This window comes from Xenopus laevis, chromosome 9_10S (genome assembly GCF_017654675.1).
Source record: "Xenopus laevis strain J_2021 chromosome 9_10S, Xenopus_laevis_v10.1, whole genome shotgun sequence".
NCBI lineage: Eukaryota > Metazoa > Chordata > Amphibia > Anura > Pipidae > Xenopus > Xenopus laevis.
In genome coordinates, this window is record NC_054388.1 from 24884085 (window position 1) to 24908985 (window position 24901).

The 24901-nt window shown below is 39.8% G+C and overlaps 1 protein-coding gene across 5 annotated transcripts in view; it reads left to right on the forward strand.

The window, feature by feature from the left end:
* usp36.S (ubiquitin specific peptidase 36 S homeolog) overlaps positions 1 to 24901 on the forward strand; it is a 146655-nt gene that overhangs the window by 111576 nt on the left and 10178 nt on the right. For all 5 annotated transcript variants that reach the window (XM_018238342.2, XM_018238345.2, XM_018238346.2 and 2 more), the window contains 2 exons: positions 6980 to 7492; positions 8575 to 8714. In XM_018238342.2, coding sequence (XP_018093831.1) covers positions 6980 to 7492; positions 8575 to 8714 — 653 coding nt within the window. The remainder of the gene's footprint in view (positions 1 to 6979; positions 7493 to 8574; positions 8715 to 24901) is intronic.

The following is a 24901-nucleotide window of genomic DNA, read 5'->3' on the forward strand; positions in this document are numbered from 1 at the left end:
GGATGCATCTCTTGGGGCTTATGACTGTCCATAGATCTGGCAACCTGTGCACAATTCCACATTATACATCTACAACTAGAACTCCTCCAAAAGTCCGAGACCAGAATCTCCCTTTGCCACTGTACCAAACAGTCCTTACTTTGGTGGACAAAGATACACAATCTTTCCGTAGGATGCCTGTGCTCCGTTCCAAGCTTCCTGTCCATCACCATGGATGCCAGCAACTGGAGAGAAGTTTACCAAGACAAGACTGTCCAAGGAAGGTGGTCCACGGCAGAAGCAAAATTACAGATCAGCGTTTTTGAACTCCGAGCCATCAAACACGCTCTACTTCATTGGACAAAGCCCCTTCAAGGGTCTCCCATAAAGGTGAAAACATACAATGCGACTGCCGTAGCCTACCTAATCCATCAAGGCAGCATCCACAGTCAGGCAGCCTGGAAGGAGGCAGCCAAAATACTTACGTGGGCAGAACTAACCATTTATATTCCGGACCAAGAGAACTGGGAAGTGGATTTCCTCAAGTCGCCAGACCCTGGACCCAGGAGAATGGAAATTGAACTGCAAGATATTATTGCAAATCACCAACAAAATGGGGATGGCCACAGATTGACCTAATGGCATCAACCTTCAATCACTAACTACCAGTTTACTGCACACTGTACCACGACCCCACGCCACAGCAGTGGACACATTGACCATCAACTGGAACTTTGACCGAGTCTATGTATTTCCACTGCTACCCATGATCCACAAAGTTCTACAGAAACTCAAGTTACACCGCACCACACCATTGTAATATACCCATACTGGCCCAGGAGGACATGGTTCTCAGACTTACAGAACATGTTGGTGACTGAACCCTGGAGACTTCCACTTTGACCGAACCTTCTGACCCACGGCCCATATCTACACCACAACCTCCTTGACGGCATGGCTATTGAAACCTCAATCTGGATAAACAAGGGTTTCTCCCAACAGGTAGTACATACTCTACTACATGCCAGAAAGAAGTCCACCAATCGGTCATACCACAGGATATGGAAAGTTTTACTCTTATGGTGTAACCGCAAACGGCTAGACCATACCTCCATTCCTACAAGAGGGCTTGGCCAAGGGTCTTGGCACAAGTATAATCATGGGCCAAAGTTCCGCACTCTCAATCCTACTCCAACAACCCTTAGCAGAGCTAAGGGACATCAAAACTTTCCTACAAGCCACACAATATATACTCCCCCCGATGGCGCTTGCCTCCGTGGGACTTACCACTAGTGCTCTACACTTTACAGAAAGATCCATTTGAACCCATGCATTCCATCAGAGTTAAAATGCTGTTACTAAAGGTGGCCTTCCTAGTAGCCATTACGTCCACAAGGCATGTTTCGGAACTAGATAAGATTCTTAGTCACATGCAAATTTATACAGGTACAACATGCAGTGAAATGCATCCTGATCCACTTTTTTAGACTGTGCAAAATTAAACATACTAGTTAAATACTACAACTAAGTACAAAAGGATTACCAAAAAAATAAGAACTAGCAGCTCTCTCTTGCCGAACACCCCTCTCCGTTATCCATGAGGATAAAGTAGTGCTCTGCACTCAACCAGGCTTCCTGTCAAAAGTCGTTTCTGACTACCATGTAAACCAGGAGATTGTTCTACCATCTCGATGCCCTAAGCCCACAACTCCAAAAGAGAAGTCTCCCCACACACTAGATGTAGTGAGCGCTGTCTGGTACTACTTTCACAGGGTACAGAACTTCTGAAAGTCTGACTCCTTGTTTGTACTTTTTGGGCCTCCACAACAGGGCAGCACAGCCAGTGCCACATCCATCAGCAGATGGATCCGAAAAACCATTTCTCTAGCCTACACTACAAACGGAAGGCAAGCTCCCTTCAGACTTTCAGCCCACTCCACGAGAGCACTTAGCGCCTCATAGGCTCAAGCATACCAAGCTTTGGTGGATCAGATTTGCTGAGCGGCCATGTGGTTTTCTGTTCACATGTTTGCGAAATATTACAAATTCAATGTTTTTGCCTCCTCACAGGCAGTTTTCGGGCGCAAAGTTCTACAAGCGGCAGTTTAAAAGAGTTTTCTCCTACACAAGGTATCGCTCTATCGCTGTTAACCAGTTAAGCTTCTGGCTCTCTAACTCCATACTACTCTCTCTCTCCCACCCTTCTGCTTTGGGACGTAACCCGTTGGTATCTGTGCTGCCGAGGGACGATAGAGAAAAATGGATTTGTATACTCACCGATTAAATCCCTTTCTCGCAGTTCCGAAAAGGCAGCACAGGATGTCCCACCCTCTGCACTCAGACTAATATTCATTCTATGCTTGATAACAACAACTGACATTCGATGGGCTAATATCGGGAAGAGTAGGAGCAGCCCTGCAGTTTTTTCCTGTCATCCTGCCGCCTAAAGGGAAGTGGACATTAACCCTTTGGTACCTGTGCTGCCTCTTCGGGACTATGAGAAAGGGATTTATCGATGACTATACAAATCCCCTTATCCTGTGTATTTTGGGTACCAAAGTATGTGGCATGTGTCAACCCCTAAAATGAGAATCATTTCAAAGCAGTTGAAGCAAAGATATTAACTGTTGTTTGGTCATTAAAATTCCGGTTACACTAGTCTCACTGTGCAATGAAAGTTTTGAAGGTATAACACAAAACTGAGAATGCAATAAAATCACTAAAAATTTAATTACTGAAATAGAGTATGAAATGCAGTAATTACACCATATCATTTGCACATTGGATAATAAATGTTTGCAGGATACATTAGATGCAGTAAATATAAAAGTGTGTGCCATGTGTCTGTTCTCATAAAATGTCTAATTTAGGGTCATATTTATTAAGAACCGACTAAGTGACTTCTATGATAAACTCGAATTTCAAATGTTTGGGAATTTATTAAAAATTCTGAATGTCAAAAACTCGAAAAAAAAACGCAGGGAAAAAACTCTAATGATCCAGTTCATGTCCAGAAAAAACTCCGATTGCTCTGGTTTATGTCCCGAAAAACTTGAATTGAATCAAGTTTTTGGATAAAAAAAACCTAGAAATCAACTAAAAAAAACTTGGGCTTTGTCATTTGTCATTATACAGGGGGTTGTCTCCTTATTTTACTGTTAAAACAGTTTTGATACAGGTTTTATTGTGATACAAGCATTAAAGACGGTGCAGAGAAGGGCAACTAAGCTTGTAAAAGTTATGGAAAATCTTAGCTATGAGGTAAGACTAGCCAAGTTGTGATTGTTCACACTGGAGAAGAGATGCTTAAAGGGCACCAATCATGACCAAAATCATTTACTAAGTAAATACACTATGTGAAAGTTCAAGAAATCCGATTTTTAAAACAGTTAGAATTGTTTGTATAATGTAAATCATCAGCTCACTATACCTTCTGCAAGATCTCCCCTATCTCCATTGCAGTTCTAGCTGAGGCAGGCATCTTGGATTTCACTGGCTCCTCCTACCTATATCTTCCCAGCCAACTGTAGCTCTGAAATCTCGCACATGCTCAGTTGAAATTCCTTGCTTGCTTATCAACCCTTCTAAGCTATTTTCAAATCAGCCAAACCTCTGTGTTAGCTGCTGTTCAGTAGTGCTGCCACCTGCTGGAAGTTAGTGTGTGCCCTTAATTTGCATAATGACATCACCAGCAGGGGACAAGATAAGGAAATCTCCTGATACTTCCAGTGGAGGAGTTTATTTAAGGCATTCTGCTTTACTCAAGGCAGTGCTACAATCTGATTACAATGTAATTCTCCTACCGCACACCTGTAGTTCACCAATCCTGCAAGCTGGTTGTGCGTTCCTTCCGTTGACCCGGCCGGGTCCCTTAGCAACCAATGTGTAAAAGAAACGGATCCGCACACACACCGATTAGTGCAGTCGGGGATTATCCCCTTTTATTCAGCCACCAAACCTCAACGAAGCCACCAAACATCAACGAATTTCCTGTATCCCACATAAGGGTTAATTTTTATGGCAAATTGCATGATGGGAAAAAAATGCGTGGGAAGTTGGGTTTAAATGGGTGACTGCACAAATAATTGTACCCTGATGAAGGGTGGGTGTTCCCCCCCGAAACGTTGATGTTTGGTGGCTGAATAAAAGGGGATAATCCCCGACTGCACTAATCGTTGTGTGTGTGTGCGGATCCGTTTCTTTTACACATTGATGCTACAATCTGAGCATGCTCCTGAAATTTGCAAATTATAGTCTCTGTTATAGTCTCAGTATGGACTCCCTCAGTGAAAGAACCCATTTGACAAAGTAAGGGATTTTTTTAAAACCTGCAGTTTTTTCAAACTATATATGTAGTTTGATTAAACGTGTTTAGCTTGTATTGGTCAGATTGTTAATGTGTTTAATTTTGGCTATGATAGGTGCCCTTTAAGGGGTGATGTACCTGTGTATAAATATATAAGGGGATCTTATAATGATCTCTCTAATGCTTTACTTACTAGTAGGTCTTTCCAGCTGACACAAGGTCACTTATTCCAATTAGAAGAAAAGAGGTTCTGCCTAAATATTCGGAAGGGATTTTTTACAGCGAGAGCTGTGAAGATGTGGAATTCTCTCCCCAAATCTGTTGTACTGGCTGATACATTAGATAGCTATAAGAAGGGATTGGATGGCTTTTTAGCAAGGGAGGGAATACAGGGTTATGGAAGATAGCTCATAGTACAAGTTGATCCATCTTGGAGTCAGGAAGGATTTATTTCCCCCTCAAATTGGAGAGGCTTCAAATGGTTTTTTTTTTTTTTGCCTTCAGACAGGCACCCCAACAGACATATTACATCAGTACTTACTTAAGCCTCCTTTTGCAAATGTAACAGCCTCTAGACACCTCCTATAGCCTTTGATGAGTGTCTGGATGGCGGTATTTTTGACCATTCATCCATACAAAAACTCTCCAGTTCATTTAAATTTGATGGCTGCCGAGCATGGACAGCCTGCTTCAAATCATCCCATAGATTTTCGATGACATTCAAGTCGGGGGACTGTGACCGCCATTCCAGAATATTAGGAAAACAAATTGAATTAAGCAGCTCCAGGCAGTATTTTTAAACTGCAATGTGTTTATTTAGCAGTGTAGGCACACTACATGTTTCGGGCATAACCCTTAATCAAGTGTACACTTGATAAAAGGTTATGCCTGAAACTTGTAGTGTGTAAGGTGTGACACAGACACCTGAACCTGCAGCCGTAAGGAATTGAACATTGGGGTCTGAATCAGAAAAACTTCTTTATTATTGATTAAGCCATTCCAGAATATTGTATTTCTCCCTCTGCATAAATGCCTTTGTAGATTTCGAAGTGTGTTTATTGTCATTGTCTTGTTGCCAACCCCTGCGTAACTTCAACTTTGTGACTGATGCTTGAACATTATCCTGAAGAATTTGTTGATATTGGGTTGAATTTATCCGACCCTCGAGTTTAACAAGGGCCCCAGTCCCTGAACTAGCCACACAGCCCCACAGCATGATGGAACCTCCACCAAATTTGACGGTATTTTTGTCTTGGAATGTGGTGTTCTTCTTCCGCCATGCAAATCGATTTTTATTATGACCAAATAACAAAATATTTGTCTCAAAGCACTTTGTTCCAAAATGACTGTGGCTTGTCTAAATAAGCTTTTGCATAAAACAAGCAACTATGTTTGTGGCGTGAGTGCAGAAAGGGCTTCTTTAAGATTCTGGAAGGTGGAAACTTTAAGGTGATTTTCGGAAATGTCACCAAATTTAGGAAAAGTTGTTTTGGAGTAGAAAGACATGCATATGCAATTTGGATTCGGGAGAATGTGCACTACAAAAATATATGTTTTTGTGAGGTAAACTTACATTTTTCAATCTTTGCCCCTGAAAAATGCTGTAAATGTGTTGGAATTCAAATAGATAGATTGGTTGCCATATACTTAGGTAAACCAATACACATTGGGCATCAAACTGTTCAGTGGACTCCTGGTGTTTATATTTAGGTTTTTTTTTACCTTGGTAGCTAATGATATATATGAGATGTGATGCTGTAGACTGGAAGCTTTGAGGTAGTTTTTCAAAAATTAACAAATTTATCAAAAAAATTATAACTTTAGGAAAGAAGTGCAACTTGGTAGTTTGGAGTATAAAGATATATTTACCCATTTTGGATTCATCAGAATCTGTTCTTTCTAATAATGCATAGTTTTCTAGTGTAATGTTTGGCCTTGAAATCAGAAGTATGCCGTTTTGTGGAGTGGTGCTTCGGAAACTCGGTAGTGTAGTGCTTGACGTTTTTGATCTATACATGTGAGAAATCTCCATAAAAATATACTGTATATACATTGAAATTGGTGGGTTAAAGAGACATGGAGCTTTCCAAATCTGCTGTGTTCTTGTGTTCTTGTTCTCTGATATATATATGTTTGTATTATGGGAAACATGATTTTTTTTTTTTTTTTTTTTTTTTTTTTTTGACACGTAGAAACCTAAATCTTTTTACAGAAGTAGAATTACACCAAAATTCTAGCATATTTTGCAAGCTTAGGTTGCCCCCCCCCCAAAAAAAACAATATATTGTTTTCCTATGTAAACAAAAAGACCCTCCCAGGAAAGGCCCTTAAATTGAAAGAGTGCAAAATGTTTAAAAATGATCTGCCAATAAAAGTACCAAATCAGCCAAATCAACTGGCAGTGAAAGGGTTAAAAGGTATGAACTGTAAGAAAGGTGGTTGCACGTCCCTGTCATACAAAGGTCCTTGGGCTGGTGCATTTTTTTTTCTAAAAAAACTGTCACCTGTTATAGAGGGGAAAATGACTGCTTGAATTAATTGAATGAGGGGTGCCTAATATATTGCCACAGGCACCCCAGTGATTTTGCTTTCCTTTAGGCTTTTATACATTTGTTGCTTCTTGTGTTATTATTTACCTTCAGCTATTCTAGTGTCGGACTCATTTATCTAAAATTTATTGCATTTTTGTTACAGAGAATGTAAGGAGGTGTACGTTGGAAGCCGTGCAAGCTGTTCCTTTAAAAAAACAGAGAGACAAACCAGTCCAGGAGAAACCCCACACATCACTCCAGAAAATCAAATTTCTAATACTGTCTTCAACTATGAGGCCTCATCTTCCCTTTCTCCTGACAAATGTTCAGGTTCAAAGTGTGGTATGATAGAGTACAAGAAAAGGAAAAATAATTCTAAATTGAAAGATAATGACAGGACTTTTACAGAAGGCAGTCCAGCAAAGTTGTTAAAAAAAACCAATGTCCATTTAGAATATAGTGAACAGAACATGGTCCCTCAGACAGAAGAAGAGCAAGCCCATCAATCCGGTCAAACGAAGACAGAAAATTATAGTCCATCAGTCGCATGTTACACCTCTGAATTAGATATACAGTTACCAAAGCCTGTTGAACATTTCCAGAAGAAGGATAAGCAAAATATCAATGAAAAAAAAATCCAACACGTGGAGGGCACTGTTCTGCCACCACCTGACAGGTAAGGACGCTTCTTCTTTTGAGCTTTTAGTGGTTAGAATGGCAATATTTCAATTCATATAGTATATTTGTTTCAGACTTTGTTTTTCTATCTTTAAAATAGCTTTTTCTTTTTTAACACCCAACCATATATTCTTACATATGTTTTTTGTTTTTAAAGAACAATCGGCTGGGGAGGGAGATTTTCAAGCGATATAGGAAGCCGACCCCTGGTCCAGGTTCCCCTTTTCCCTGGGTGGGTCTGCTTTCTCTATAGCAGATATCCCCAACTTTTTTTTTTACCCGTGGCAATACACATGGTTTTTATTCAAAAACTTCCCTCCAAGCTAGGAATACAAAAATAAGCACCTGCTTTGTGTCAAGTGGGGCTTGGTGAGCAAGTTGGGGATCACTGTGCTATAGTTATGCCACTGCATATATTTTATTTTTATATAACAATTAGCAGAACAGATTTTGCTGTATTGTCAGTTTGCAATATTAGCAAAAATCCAAATAAAAATTTATTTGAAACTAAAAATACCAAAATATATTATGGAATTTTTAGACACACAACTAGTAATTTCAGTTGTTTTCAGTAGTAGTCACATTTATAAGACTGAGCTAAGGCTAGTGCCACACCTGACGGATTCAGCACCAAAATGCATACTCAATGGCTCTGGGTGCAGGCACATCAAGAAGCTTTTAGGACCATATGGTAGAATTCTCCGCCTAGATAGGCAAATAGAACCTGTTGTGTGTGACACTAGCTTAATGGTAAAAAAAAATGCAGATAATGCCATAGTAAAAAGACTAATAATTGCTATGACCATGAAAATTGATAAATAACTGAAAATTCGGTCATTTATAGTATATTAATTTATTTTGATTCAGGACCTTGACTGTGTTGTTTTGTCTTTTCTTTTTTTACAATTTTTATTGGGTTTTCCAGATTATGTGAACCATGATATAATTAGAGATGCATATGCCATGCAGCTTACATCGCAAAGGAAAATAACAAATATATGCGCAATAACTTTATTGTAAAAGGGTGATAAGCTATTAAACAAATAAAGTCATATTAATTAAATCTTGTTTTCCTCTTAGCATTCCTACAGATTGTGACAAGGAGTCTAAAGTGGATCATATTATTAGGGAAAGCAAGAAGAAAAAGAAACAGCCAAATCATGTACTGCATCTGGAGAAAGAGCAGTACACCACAAATGGAAATATGACACGGGATGAAGGTAAATCTTAATAATCCAATATCATTAGCGGGTACTCAGAAAGAATTAGGCTATGTCTGTTGCTAATCATTTTTACTGGATGAATTTATATCTGAGATGTAACTACTTAACATGTAGATGTGTAAGTACGCTAAAATATAGTTAAGGTCTAGAGGGGCCCTCATATTGAGTCTGATCATGATGTTAATGATGTCATTTTGACCAATACATGTTTGATTGCACATAGCACCTAATTGGATTATATGGGTAATATTTTAGTATAGTTTGTATATTTATTAACAATGTATCACTGTCCTAATCACCCTAGATTTTGCTTTTTTAACTAGTGACATGTCTTATATGTATTTTTAATTCACCTTTTGAGACTTTTTAAGATGTTTTAATACCATATGTAATGCACAGGTCACTTTTTGCTGATGTAACTTCCTTAATTGGTTAATCACTATTGGCTAACAAGAGCTTAGTTAGGTTACTGAGCAGAAGGGCTGTGAATTTCATAATTTTTTTAATATACACCAAGACAAATTATTTCTTCAGTTTGTCGACAAAAAAACTCCCTCATTTTCCGAGACACAGTACCCCTTTGTGTTTCTCATTTTCTAAAATTTTATTGACTAATGACTTTTTCTTGATACGGCCCTACCTGTCAGTGCAGGACAACTTGGTTTAAGTAACTCCTCTGTGGAGGCAGGACAAACTAAGAAGTGAATTTCTTCCCCTCCTCCTCTGGTGTCTCCACCCTCTCTAGGGGAGGTAGAGGTAAGTATACTTCGTAAGGTTGAGCCTAAAGGTGCTCCCTTAGTACCATTTGAGCCTTGTGTGCTCCCTCATGCATGAGGTACAGTGCGCTCCCTTGCTGAAAACCTTGGTTGCTAGCGTGCTCCCATCCGGTTGAGACCTAGATACGTGCCCAGAGTGCTCCTCTTGGTTGAGCCCTAGAGGTAGAGAGGCGGTGGACTACCTTCATATTCCGCTCCCCACAAGTGCCGGTGGCCATCTTAGGACTCCTTAAAAGGCAGTCAGAAAAGTCAGCGGCCATCTTGGGACTCCAACAGAAGATAGCCGCATACGACAGGCTACACGGTGACGTCACGGGTGCTGCGAGATCTCACGGAGGAGTATCGCAGGCGCCATTTTAGTTCGGAAGGCACGCTTATCGCATACGCAGCAGCTATCCGCAGCGCAACTAATTCTCCCTCTCTACCATGGCATCGGCAGACGAGGAACTGCTTTTATTAATTGAGGATATCGATCTACCAGACAAACCTCGCAAGTTAAAAACCAAGGTTAGAAAGACACACAAAGCAGCTACTACACGGAAAGACCACTCTAGATCTTCTTCTCCCGGGTTATCCACAGGGATGGCACAGCCTAACCAAATTATTACACAGGCTCAGGTGCACACTAATCAAAGGGCACAATTAAACTCGACTGACAGTCTACCTCTTTCTAAAGAGCACTCAGACTTACAACATGTACCAATTCAGGACACTGACTCCTTAAGTGGAAATGCCAAATGTAGCTCAGGTACCAGGTTTGCAACAGCAAAATTTGACTCAATTCATGTCTTGGTTTCAATCAACCATTCAATAATCAGTTGATTCGGACTCACAAGATACTTCTAAACAACCTGAGGAGGTTTGAAGTCTTCTTCCTTTATTTCTAAGGTAGAAAATATGGAGCGGAGAACAATTATCACGTTCTAAAGCAGACAAAGTCTTAGGAGATGCAATAAAAAGCCCAGAGTATTTCCAGTTTCCAAATCGATCACCAGGGTAGTTCATACAGAGTGGTCTCATCCAGACAAAAAATCTCACTTTCCACCAAAGTTTTATAATACTTATCCAGTGGCAGAGGACTTAATACAAAAATGGAACAAGATTCCTAAAGTAGACCCTCCCATCATCAGAATTTCCAGAAATACCACTCTCCCTGCGGAAGATGCAGGTTCGCTTAGAGATCCCATGGAGAGGAAAATTGACACAGCATTGAAGAAATTCCGCTGCCATTTTAAGACCAGCAGCAGTGGCTGCCACAGTGGCAAAAACAGCCCGATATTGGTGCCAGGAACTCATCAGTTCTCCACCTGCTTCTGCAGAACACTTACAGTCAGAATTAGACAAAGTTAAGTCAGCATTGTCATTTTTAGGTGCAGCAGCCCTGGACATAACCAAGTTAGTGACCAAAGCTGCCCCTGCTTCAATTACAGCGGTTAGATCGTTATGGCTACGCAATTGCTCAGGGCGACACAGCCTCCAAACATAGACTCACTTCATTGAAATTTTCAGGTTCTCAACTGTTTGGTCTAGAGCTCAAACAAATAATAGCAGATGTCACAGGCGGTAAAGGTGCCTTTCTTCCACAAAGAAAGAAACCCAGACGTGATTTTCACAAACAAAATTATCACCACAAACAAAGTTCCTTTAGTGGCCGATGTAACAGACAGTCCAGGCAACAAACGCAAGATCATTCGACCAGACGCTTCAAACCAGCCTGGCAATCAGTACAGTGGTCTAGCAGGAAACCAGCACCTTCAAAAGGGCAGGATTCCTGATAATTTCTCATCTTCCAAAAAACATTCAAGTAGGAGGCCAGTTAACAGATCATTTAACAACCTGGCAGGCCTCCATCACGATCCATGGATTTTAAACATTATTGCCCAAAATTCAGTTTTTCAAAAAACCTCCAAAACACAGATTCGTACCTTCAGCAATTCCTCACCTACAACACAGAGAACAAGCACTCTGCACCATAATCCAACAGCTGTAGACACAAAGGTCATCACAGCAGTACCCAGCAGTACCCAGAATTCACCAATTCAAGGGCTACTATTCCAACCTGTTCTTAGTGGCCAAAAAATATGGAGGTTATTGTCCAGTGCTCAATCTACATCCGCTAAACCAATTCATAAAATACAAGTGCTTCATTACCAACAGTTCTAAAACCACATTCCTTTATGTCAAAGATAGACATAAAATATGCTTATCTCCATGTACCCATTCATGTTAATCACCAACGCTACCTAAGATTTGCAGTAGGAAATCAACATTTTCAGTTTTTTGCTCTTCCGTTCGGGCTCACATCAGCCCCTCGATATTCTCCATATTCTACTCAATGCACTATTAGCAACTCTGAGAGTACAAGGCATTCCAGCAACAGTATACCTAGACAACATCATAGTCACAGGTCAGTCAAAGTCACTGACAGAACAGCACGTAAACACTTGTACCAGCACACTCATTCATCAAGGTTGGAATTTTTTGGCATGATATTAGACACTAACCAGAACAAGATATTTCTTCCTTCACAAAAAGCACAGAAACTTCAAAACATGGCAACGTCCTTCATCAATCAGCCACAACAAACTGCTCAGCGCATTCTCAGACTTTTGGGTCACATGGCAGCCAGCATAGAAGCAGTTCCATTTGCAAAAAGGCATCTTCGACCACTTCAGTGGGACTTTCTACACCAATATAACAAAGACCATCGAAATCTCTCACAATTGATACATTTAAAGTCAACAACCATCAAAAATCTACTTTGGTGGATACAGCTACCACATCTACAAAAGGGCAGACAGTGGGCATGGCCAGTGCAAGAGGTGATCACCACCGATGCCAGCCTCACAGTTTGAGGAGCACTGTGGCCACCAAAGACTTGTCAATGCAAGTGGACTCCACCAGAGTCCAAGCTACATATAAACACATTGGAACTGAGAGCAGTATTCAATGCACTACGCCACTGGCAGGGAAGTCTACTCCACAAACACATCCGCATTCAGTCAGACAATTGGACCACAGTAGCGTACCTCAACAGGCAAGGCGGCACAAGGAGCGCGTCAGCACTCAAGGAGGTATCACGAATAATGGATTGGGATACATCTGTGGGCCATTTTCGTTCCAGGAATACAGAATTGGCAAGCGGATTATATGAGCCGCAACACTAGGGGAATGGAAGCTAAAAATCCATATTCCAGAGCATAACAAAGTGGTGGGGAACACCATGTATTGACATAATGGCCACACGACTCAACACTCAATTACCTCGCTTCATGTTTATTCATAGTTTATGCCTATCCACCCATTCCATTAATTCCCAGAATCCTCCAAAAAAATCAGTTAGAGGGCATCCCAACCATACTGATAACTTCATACTGGCCAAGGAGAGCATGGTTTGCAACTCTCATACAGTTGTCAGTGGACACACCATGGATTCTTCCACAAATTCCAGATCTACTGTCACCTACCAGCCTTCGCAGAAAACATCCCACGGCTAAAATTGACAGCATGGCTATTGAAACCCAACATTACTGGTATTACAGAGGATTCTCTCAGAATGTAACGGAAACTTTATTGGCAGCTCGGAAACCAGCTACTTCCACAGCTTACTGTAGAGTCTGGCAGAAGTTTATCACGTGGAACCAAGAGAATCTAGACTGGTCACTTTCTCAAATTAGTCACATTTTACAATTTTTGCAAGATGGAATATCATTGGGCCTCAGCGTTTCAGCCCTGAAGGTACAAGTTTCAGCACTAGCAGTTCTATTTCAAAAGCAATGGGCAATGTTTCTAGAGGTCTGTCAATTTTTTCAAGCCCTCATGCGGCTTCATCCTCCACCAAAGGAACCAATAGCAGCTTTGGGACCTCAATTTAGTACTTACAGCACTCCAGAAACCACCATTCAAACCAATGGCTTCAACATCTATTCAGTTAGTGACCATTAAAACGATTTTACTCACGGCCCTATGTTCGGCTACCAGAGTTTCAGATTTGGCGGCCCTATCTTGCAAACCTCCTTGGACTATATTTCACCAAGACAAGGTAGTACAGTGTTCTACGTACAGTGCCTTCGCATCTTCCAAAGAAGACGTCAGCATTTCACATTAACCAAGAGATGGTAATACCATCATTTTGTCCTAAACCATCGAATCCAAAAGAAGCATCCTTGCATAAGGTAGACGCAGTGAGGGCGCTCAAGTTTTACTTATAAAAAACGTTTTTTTCAGAGTGGTATAAATTCTTTTTCCTTCTGTTTCATATACACACCATCCACAGTGTATTAATATTTATAAGCATGAAGAGTTGAAACAGACTGGAACATTGGCAGTACTTTACTCTGCAATCACCCTTTATTGGTGTTTAATCACGACATGTTTCGGGAAGAAATCCCAAGGGATTTCTTGGACGTTCCATAACCATCTCTAGATTTGATCTGCAAAGCAGCAACTTGGAGTTCACTACATACTTTTTCCAGATTTTACAAATTGGATATGATGGCTTCAGCGGACACAGTTTTTGGCAGAAAGGTGCTGCAAGCAGCAGTGGCACTTAGTTAGGCCTGCATCATGTCCTTTTTTTGGACAGCTTGGGGGCGTCCCCAGCTGTCCTGCACTGACAGGTAGGGCCATATTGAGAGGTTGATTTACTTACCAGAAAATCCTTTTCTCGTAGGCCGGTACTGTCAGTGCAGCATCCCACCCAATGGCAGGGGTGCCGGGTAAAAAAATGTTGCTGCGCGTCCCTAGTCAGGATAGTTAGAGTTAACCTTTTGCACTCCACCGGCAGACTTTGGAACAAAACTGAAGGAGAGAGTGGAGACACCGGAGGAGGAGGGGAAGAAATTCACTTCTTAGTTTGTCCTGCCTCCACAGAGGCATTACTTAACCCCAGTTATCCTGCACTGACAGTACGGGCCTACGAGAAAAGGATTTTTCGGTAAGTAAATCATCCTATATTTGTGTATTGCATTTACATCACTGCCATAGGCGGTATTCTGGTAAATCTATTTGGCAGAAGAATTGTAAATAGAAAAAATGTCTGTGCTATATGCACATGCAGGTGGTATTTTATATACAGTATTCTTTTCTTGAAATGTTTTTTGGTAGCTGAATAAAATTAGCTGCTGTGGTAAAGTAGATGCCAATGAAGAGCCACATGTCAACACATTTACATTAACCCTTTAAGTGCCACAGAACGTAGAATCTACGTTCTGTGGAAAAGTATCTTGAAATGCCACAGAACGTAGATTCTACGTTCTGCAGCATAAGCGTGCGGGGGAGCTCAGGAGCGGCTTTAAATGCTGCTCGCTCCTTCCCCGCTCGCTCAGAACCCCCTAGGCAACGAGCGGAGCGGGTGGGAAAGGGGCTCCTGGGGCGCGATCGTCCAGGGGCCCCACAAACGCAACAGACGCACGTGGCTGCGCGCTGCTGCCTGCACTTCCGGGTCCCTCCAGCGACGCCCACGCATCGGATCAACGGATCTGGCGACTCCCTCCTGCTTCTCCACTCCTCCTACCATCGTGGACACAGATCTGCAGCTACACACCCCAGGTTAGTGTAACACACACACACAAAATACACTTACACACACTTTATACACTAATACATGGTTAGATTTACACTTACACACACTCACATACATTTTTTGGGGGATCAGGGGGGTCACACACACTTGGGGGGGGTACATACACTTGCACACACAAACACATGCACATAACATGCAATTTACCAATTGTACACATGCGCACACACATACACTGTTGTGTAGCTTTTTTTTTTTTTTTTCATATTGCATCGTTGTGTTTTTGGCTCAAAAAATGTTTTATTGCCTTTGCGAATAGCGTATTCGCTAACCGTACTGTGCAATACCTTTTGTATGTTATTTCGGTGATTATTTGGAAATTTTAGGGATTTTGGTGCATTGTTGGCCATTTTATTGCATTTTCAGCGCTGCATAACTGTTGCTTGCTTTATTTATAAAACCTATTTTGCCAAGCTATAATATTCAAACTGTAATTCTGATGTCTGATTACACTAGTCTGAAAAAAAAAAGCATAGATTTTTGTGGTTTTATTGGATTTTAGTAATTTTATTTGAATTTCACACTTTCTGTATTATTTTGTTATGTCTTGTAAATTTTATCTACTATATATCCAATTGGGCGTCTCTGTGCGCCACATAGTTTGGTACCAGGTGCTTATATTGCAGCAGCCAGCACGTCAGCTGTGAAAATGTATATACACTATTGTCATTTGGGGGTCTCTGTGGGCCACATAGTTTGGTACATCTATACATATTGGGCATCAAAGTGTTCAGTAGACCCCTGGCGTTCATATTTCGGATGTTTTATGCTGATACACTACGAAATGTGGGGCATATAATGGGGTAAAATTCAAGCTTCGTGACGATTTTCAGAAATTTGATAAAAACCGTTACGTTCAGCAGTACTTTGCAGTTTGGCAGTTTGCAGTAGAAACACATATTTACCCATATTGGATTCGTCAGAATGTGTACTTTCTGAAAATATATGGTTTTCTGGGGTCTCTGTACTGTTAGGGGGGTCTAATGTCGCATAATACACACACCAGGTGCTTATATTGCACCAGCCAGCGCGTCAGCCATGAAAATGTATATACACTATTGTCATTTGGGGGTCTCTGTGCGCCACATAGTTTGGTATATCTATGCATATTGGGCATCAAAGTGTTCAGTAGACCCCTGGCCTTCATATTTAGGATGTTTTATGCTCATACGTTACAAACTGTGGGGCATATATTGGGGTAAAATTCAAGCTTTGTGACGATTTTCAGAAATTTGATAAAAACCGTTATGTTCAGCATTGCTTTGCAGTTTGGCAGTTTGCATTAGAAACACTTATTTACCCATATTGGATTCGTCAGAATATGTACTTTCTAAAAATATATGGTTTTCTGGGGTCTCTGTACTGTTAGGGGGTTCTAATGTTGCATAATACACACACCAGGTGCTCATATTGCAGCAGCCAGCGCGCCAGCCGTGAAAATGTATATACACTATTGTCATTTGGGGGTCTCTGTGCGCCACATAGTTTGGTATATCTATGCATATTGGGCATCAAAGTGTTCAGTAGACCCCTGGCGTTCATATTTAGGATGTTTTATGCTGATACGTTACGAAATGTGGGGCATATAATGGGGTAAAATTCAAGCTTTGTGACGATTTTCAGAAATTTGATAAAAACCGTTACTTTCAGCATTGCTTTGCAGTTTGGCAGTTTGCATTAGAAACACTTATTTACCCATATTGGATTCGTCAGAATATGTACTTTCTAAAAATATATGGTTTTCTGGGGTCTCTGTACTGTTAGGGGGGTCTAATGTCGCATAATACACACACCAGGTGCTCATATTGCAGCAGCCAGCGCGTCAGCCGTGAAAATGTATATACACTATTGTCATTTGGGGGTCTCTGTGTGCCACATAGTTTGTTATAGCTATGCATATTGGGCATCAAAGTGTTCAGTAGACCCCTGGCGTTCATATTTAGGATGGTTTATGCTGATACGTTACGAAATGTGGGGCATATAATGGGGTAAAATTCAAGCTTTGTGACGATTTTCAGAAATTTGATAAAAACCGTTACTTTCAGCATTGCTTTGCAGTTTGGCAGTTTGCAGTAGGAACACATATTTTACCCATATTGGATTCGTCAGAATGTGTACTTTCTGAAAATATATGGTTTTCTGGGGTCTCTGTACTGTTAGGGGGGTCTAATGTCGCATAATACACACACCAGGTGCTCATATTGCAGCAGCCAGCGCGTCAGCCGTGAAAATGTATATACACTATTGTCATTTGGGGGTCTCTGTGCGCCACATAGTTTGGTATATCTATGCATATTGGGCATCAAAGTGTTCAGTAGACCCCTGGCGTTCATATTTAGGATGTTTTATGCTGATACGTTAAGAAATGTGGGGCATATAATGGGGTAAAATTCAAGCTTTGTGACGATTTTCAGAAATTTGATAAAAAACGTTACTTTCAGCATTGCTTTGCAGTTTGGCAGTTTGCAGTAGGAACACATATTTACCCATATTGGATTCGTCAGAATGTGTACTTTCTGAAAATATATGGTTTTCTGGGGTCTCTGTACTGTTAGGGGGGTCTAATGTCGCATAATACACACACCAGGTGCTCATATTGCAGCAGCCAGCGCGTCAGCCGTGAAAATGTATATACACTATTGTCATTTGGGGGTCTCTGTGCGCCACATAGTTTGGTATATCTATGCATATTGGGCATCAAAGTGTTCAGTAGACCCCTGGCGTTCATATTTAGGATGTTTTATGCTGATACGTTACGAAATGTGGGGCATATAATGGGGTAAAATTCAAGCTTTGTGACGATTTTCAGAAATTTGATAAAAACCGTTACTTTCAGCATTGCTTTGCAGTTTGGCAGTTTGCAGTAGGAACACATATTTACCCATATTGGATTCGTCAGAATGTGTACTTTCTGAAAATATATGGTTTTCTGGGGTCTCTGTACTGTTAGGGGGGGTCTAATGTCGCATATTACACACACCAGGTGCTTATATTGCAGCAGCCAGCGCGTCAGCCGTGAAAATGTATATATCCAAGAAAGTAATAGATAGACTGGAGCCAATAACCACGGGATATTAGAATAAAAGAAAAAAGTCTTTATTTCCAAGCATCTTTAAAAACACAGACAGGCATTCTCCTGGGACTGCACAACTAAACCATAGCGTGTCTAGTCACCTGACGCGTTTCGTGCCTCTCTTTGGCACTTCATCAGAGGTGGAGTCTGTTCCTAGCTCTCTGTCTTATATAGTGAGTACAATTAAAACAATACACCCATTAAAATTAGCATATTACACTCATGGTTTGTTTTCAGGCTATATTTTTTCTATTTTCTCTATACATCTGTGTGGGAACATTTAGTCAAAATTTATATAATAATCAGAATCTCAATAAATAGAAATTATTCCAGTAATTTAAGTTCACTTTAGTTTAAAGGAAGCATGAAACCTCCCAATCGCTATTCAATCCCTGTGGAAGGCGTGTTTTTAATGTGAAAATCCAGTATACCTCCCTTTGATCTATTTTTTTCTGCAAGTCTCCTCCTCTTACTCCTAGTTTAACCAGTTCTATGCCTTGGAATTTTATTAGGTTGAAATTACCATTATGATTTAACATAATATGTTTGCTTACAGCTGATACTCTCCTATGGTTATGACTAATGTGATCCAGGTTGTTCAGATTGATGGGTGTAAGATGTTCTCGTACCCGTTCTTTTAAAGATCGGCATGTGCGGCCCACATATTGTATGCCACACTCACACGTTGCTAAATAAATTACACATTTAGAGTCACAATTAATGTAACTGCGTATAGGGTAATTCTTTCCAGTTACAGTGCTATTAAAGCTTTCTTTTATCATTATATGTTTACAAACCTTGCATTTGTTTTTGCCGCATTTATAGCACCCATTTTTGTTTAACCATAGATTACTTTTTTTTCTAGTTCTTTTGTGTGAGTATAGGCTGGGGGAGACATCACTTGCAATGGTTCTATTACGTTTGAATACATATCTGATATTATTCAGAACTGATTGGTCCAGTAGTGGATCCATTCTAAGGACATCCAATCTTCTATTAATTATTTTCTTAATCTGATTTGCTTGGCTGCTAAAGGGAGTGATAAACAATGTTGATTTTTCATTAAAGTGTCTTTGCGAATTATTTGTTTTATTAGCTTGCTTATTATTAGATTTCTTATTTGAGGCTCTACTTAGGAGATCATGTCTGGAGGTGGCCACTGCTCTCTCATAAGCCTCTTTGATATCTCTCGTATCGTATTTCCTCTCCAGCAGTCTATCCCAAAGTGCCATAGCTTGGTCCTGAAAGGCATCCCAAGTGGTGCAAATACGTCTTAGACGCAAAAATTGCCCCACCGGGATGCCCCTCAGGACCGATTTGGGATGACAGCTGTCGGCTCTTAGAATTGTATTTCTCATGATGGGTTTCATGTATACATCACATTCTATTTTGTCATTAATGGTACCCTTCAAAGAGATATCCAAAAATTCAATTTTGTTTTTTTGCCAATTATGTGTGAAATGTAAATTATGATTGTTGGTATTACAGTATTCCACAAAATTGATTGCTTCCTGCTCAGTACCCTCCCAAATTATAATCAAATCGTCTATATAGCGTTGGTAACTCTTTATACAGTGTCTGAAGGGGTTAATGCGTCCATAGATGTTGCACCGTTCCCACCAACCCATTCCTAGGTTGGCATATGTGGGGGCAAATTTTGCCCCCATTGCGGTGCCCCGTCTCTGGAGGTAGAAGACCCCGTCAAACATAAAGTAATTATGTGTTAGGAGGTATTCAATACTGAGCAGGATAAACCGTTGTGTATCTGTGTCATAGATATTCGAATAAAGTAGCCAAAATTCTATGGCCTTCATCCCTGTTTCGTGCTGTATACTGGTATATAAGGAAGTGACATCTAGTGTCAACCAACTATACTCAGGTGACCAATCAATCTTTTCCACTATATTTAAGTAGTGGCCAGTGTCTCTCACATATGATGGCAACAGTTTAACTATAGGTTGTAACATGTTGTCAACAATACGAGAGAGGTTCTCATTTAAGCCATCAATTCCGGAAATTATAGGCCTCCCTTTAACCTGTTCAACCCCTTTATGAACTTTTGGTAAAGCATGAAAGATAGGTATTTTAGAGTTATTAGATATTACTTCATCATGTTGGTCTTTAGTAAATACCTTCATGCCCACTCCAAAATCAAATATTGTTTCCAAAATAGCTTTATAATCATTGGTTGGATCACTGGATAGCGGCTCATATGTCTCACAGTCATCCAATTGCCTGGAGCATTCAGCAAAGTATTGTAGTCTATCCAATACCACCACTGATCCGCCTTTATCCGAATTTTTTATTATAATTTCTTTATTTTGGGACAGCTCTTTTAATGCTTTTTTTTCCCCTCGGCTAATATTGGAATTAGCTTTATATTTTTTTTGTACATAATTAGTTTTATGTGATAGTTTTTCTAAGTCCTGTTTGACTAATTTTTGGAACAATTCAATATACTGCCCTCTATGTTGGATTGGGTAGAAGGATGAGGACCGGGCTTTGTCAATTTTTGTTGGAGTCACTTCTGTAAACACATTTCTATCTAGACATGCATCTACAATATTACATACATCAATAAAGTTAGAGCCATCACATGTCATATTGTCACTTTTATCATGTGAATTGGAGTTTCCTTCTGGAATAAATTGTGAAGTATCATTAAAAAAAATTTGATCTACATTATGTGTCTGTTTGTGAAAAAAACGTTTCAAAGTGAGTTTTCGTGTGAATCGGTTCAAATCTAATACTGTGTCAAAAAGAGAAAAATTATAATCTGGTGAAAAATTTAGGCCCTTATTCAAAAGGCTAATTTGTGATGGTGTTAAAGTGCTAGAAGACAAATTTATGACATTGTTAGGCTTAGACATTTCCATACTTATCTCTGATCCCCTCTGTCCCCCATCCCCAGTCCTGGATCCCCACTGTCCAGAAATCTCTTGCGTTTGGCGTTTAAAAAAACCCTGGATTCATCTCTCATCGGATATTCGGCGTCATCATCGCTGGTATTGGCTGTGTCTGAGAATGACACTCTGCTGGATCCAGTATCTGAATATGTGTTACGTGATCCTGATTTCTTCTTTTTAAATGTATAGTTCTTCTTTTTCATTGCAGGTCGTGGTAGCTGAGGAGGTCGCATCCTGTGCCAAGTATAAACATTGTCATTATCAAAGTCAATTTTATCTCTATTATACTTTTGTTGTTTGATCTGCATGATTTCATCCTCATTGTTGTTCAATTTTGCCTTTAATTTTTTATCTCTATACATGAAATCACTGTTTCTTGGTAAGTTGTTCATCTCCGCTTGTAATAAATTAATTTCAGTCTTTAATTCTACATGTTTCACTCTTTCCTTATTAGCAATCAGTGTCATCAAGGTTATAGAACAGGTGGTCAATGCTTCATTCCAGGCTGTTATAAATTCCTGATCTTTAGGATCAACTCTAAAAGCAGGGTATTTATTTATTCTCAGCCCCCTAGGGATACGTTTCTCTTTTATATACCTCTCCATTGTAGTGTAGTCCCACCAAGTTCTTTGTTCAGCCAGCATCAACTTTTCCAGCTGATAGAAGATTGCAGACACAGATTTGGATTCCGAATTATAGAAATTTGACCGCTACACAACGGCCATGACACCTGGGAATTGGTTCTAAAACAACACCGCGAAGAAGGGTAAGCTGGACATTGCTTAATATATTGCAAAATACCGGGGGAGTGAGTTATCCTTGATTTAATTTTACTGGCCATTAGACGTATTAAGACTTACGGTTCAACGCTCATAATGGCGGACCAAGCACACGAACAGGCATCAGAGACTGCCAACACACAGGCTTTTTGTATGCATGATATTGAATTTTTAAATAATACAAGGGGGAACAAAGCGGATCTTTTATTTACCGCAGGTGCTACAAATTTCTATAATTCGGAATCCAAATCTGTGTCTGCAATCTTCTATCAGCTGGAAAAGTTGATGCTGGCTGAACAAAGAATTTGGTGGGACTACACTACAATGGAGAGGTATATAAAAGAGAAACGTATCCCTAGGGGGCTGAGAATAAATAAATACCCTGCTTTTAGAGTTGATCCTAAAGATCATGAATTTATAACAGCCTGGAATGAAGCATTGACCACCTGTTCTATAACCTTGATGACACTGATTGCTAATAAGGAAAGAGTGAAACATGTAGAATTAAAGACTGAAATTAATTTATTACAAGCGGAGATGAACAACTTACCAAGAAACAGTGATTTCATGTATAGAGATAAAAAATTAAAGGCAAAATTGAACAACAATGAGGATGAAATCATGCAGATCAAACAACAAAAGTATAATAGAGATAAAATTGACTTTGATAATGACAATGTTTATACTTGGCACAGGATGCGACCTCCTCAGCTACCACGACCTGCAATGAAAAAGAAGAACTATACATTTAAAAAGAAGAAATCAGGATCACGTAACACATATTCAGATACTGGATCCAGCAGAGTGTCATTCTCAGACACAGCCAATACCAGCGATGATGACGCCGAATATCCGATGAGAGATGAATCCAGGGTTTTTTTAAACGCCAAACGCAAGAGATTTCTGGACAGTGGGGATCCAGGACTGGGGATGGGGGACAGAGGGGATCAGAGATAAGTATGGAAATGTCTAAGCCTAACAATGTCATAAATTTGTCTTCTAGCACTTTAACACCATCACAAATTAGCCTTTTGAATAAGGGCCTAAATTTTTCACCAGATTATAATTTTTCTCTTTTTGACACAGTATTAGATTTGAACCGATTCACACGAAAACTCACTTTGAAACGTTTTTTTCACAAACAGACACATAATGTAGATCAAATTTTTTTTAATGATACTTCACAATTTATTCCAGAAGGAAACTCCAATTCACATGATAAAAGTGACAATATGACATGTGATGGCTCTAACTTTATTGATGTATGTAATATTGTAGATGCATGTCTAGATAGAAATGTGTTTACAGAAGTGACTCCAACAAAAATTGACAAAGCCCGGTCCTCATCCTTCTACCCAATCCAACATAGAGGGCAGTATATTGAATTGTTCCAAAAATTAGTCAAACAGGACTTAGAAAAACTATCACATAAAACTAATTATGTACAAAAAAAATATAAAGCTAATTCCAATATTAGCCGAGGGGAAAAAAAAGCATTAAAAGAGCTGTCCCAAAATAAAGAAATTATAATAAAAAATTCGGATAAAGGCGGATCAGTGGTGGTATTGGATAGACTACAATACTTTGCTGAATGCTCCAGGCAATTGGATGACTGTGAGACATATGAGCCGCTATCCAGTGATCCAACCAATGATTATAAAGCTATTTTGGAAACAATATTTGATTTTGGAGTGGGCATGAAGGTATTTACTAAAGACCAACATGATGAAGTAATATCTAATAACTCTAAAATACCTATCTTTCATGCTTTACCAAAAGTTCATAAAGGGGTTGAACAGGTTAAAGGGAGGCCTATAATTTCCGGAATTGATGGCTTAAATGAGAACCTCTCTCGTATTGTTGACAACATGTTACAACCTATAGTTAAACTGTTGCCATCATATGTGAGAGACACTGGCCACTACTTAAATATAGTGGAAAAGATTGATTGGTCACCTGAGTATAGTTGGTTGACACTAGATGTCACTTCCTTATATACCAGTATACAGCACGAAACAGGGATGAAGGCCATAGAATTTTGGCTACTTTATTCGAATATCTATGACACAGATACACAACGGTTTATCCTGCTCAGTATTGAATACCTCCTAACACATAATTACTTTATGTTTGACGGGGTCTTCTACCTCCAGAGACGGGGCACCGCAATGGGGGCAAAATTTGCCCCCACATATGCCAACCTAGGAATGGGTTGGTGGGAACGGTGCAACATCTATGGACGCATTAACCCCTTCAGACACTGTATAAAGAGTTACCAACGCTATATAGACGATTTGATTATAATTTGGGAGGGTACTGAGCAGGAAGCAATCAATTTTGTGGAATACTGTAATACCAACAATCATAATTTACATTTCACACATAATTGGCAAAAAAACAAAATTGAATTTTTGGATATCTCTTTGAAGGGTACCATTAATGACAAAATAGAATGTGATGTATACATGAAACCCATCATGAGAAATACAATTCTAAGAGCCGACAGCTGTCATCCCAAATCGGTCCTGAGGGGCATCCCGGTGGGGCAATTTTTGCGTCTAAGACGTATTTGCACCACTTGGGATGCCTTTCAGGACCAAGCTATGGCACTTTGGGATAGACTGCTGGAGAGGAAATACGATACGAGAGATATCAAAGAGGCTTATGAGAGAGCAGTGGCCACCTCCAGACATGATCTCCTAAGTAGAGCCTCAAATAAGAAATCTAATAATAAGCAAGCTAATAAAACAAATAATTCGCAAAGACACTTTAATGAAAAATCAACATTGTTTATCACTCCCTTTAGCAGCCAAGCAAATCAGATTAAGAAAATAATTAATAGAAGATTGGATGTCCTTAGAATGGATCCACTACTGGACCAATCAGTTCTGAATAATATCAGATATGTATTCAAACGTAATAGAACCATTGCAAGTGATGTCTCCCCCAGCCTATACTCACACAAAAGAACTAGAAAAAAAAGTAATCTATGGTTAAACAAAAATGGGTGCTATAAATGCGGCAAAAACAAATGCAAGGTTTGTAAACATATAATGATAAAAGAAAGCT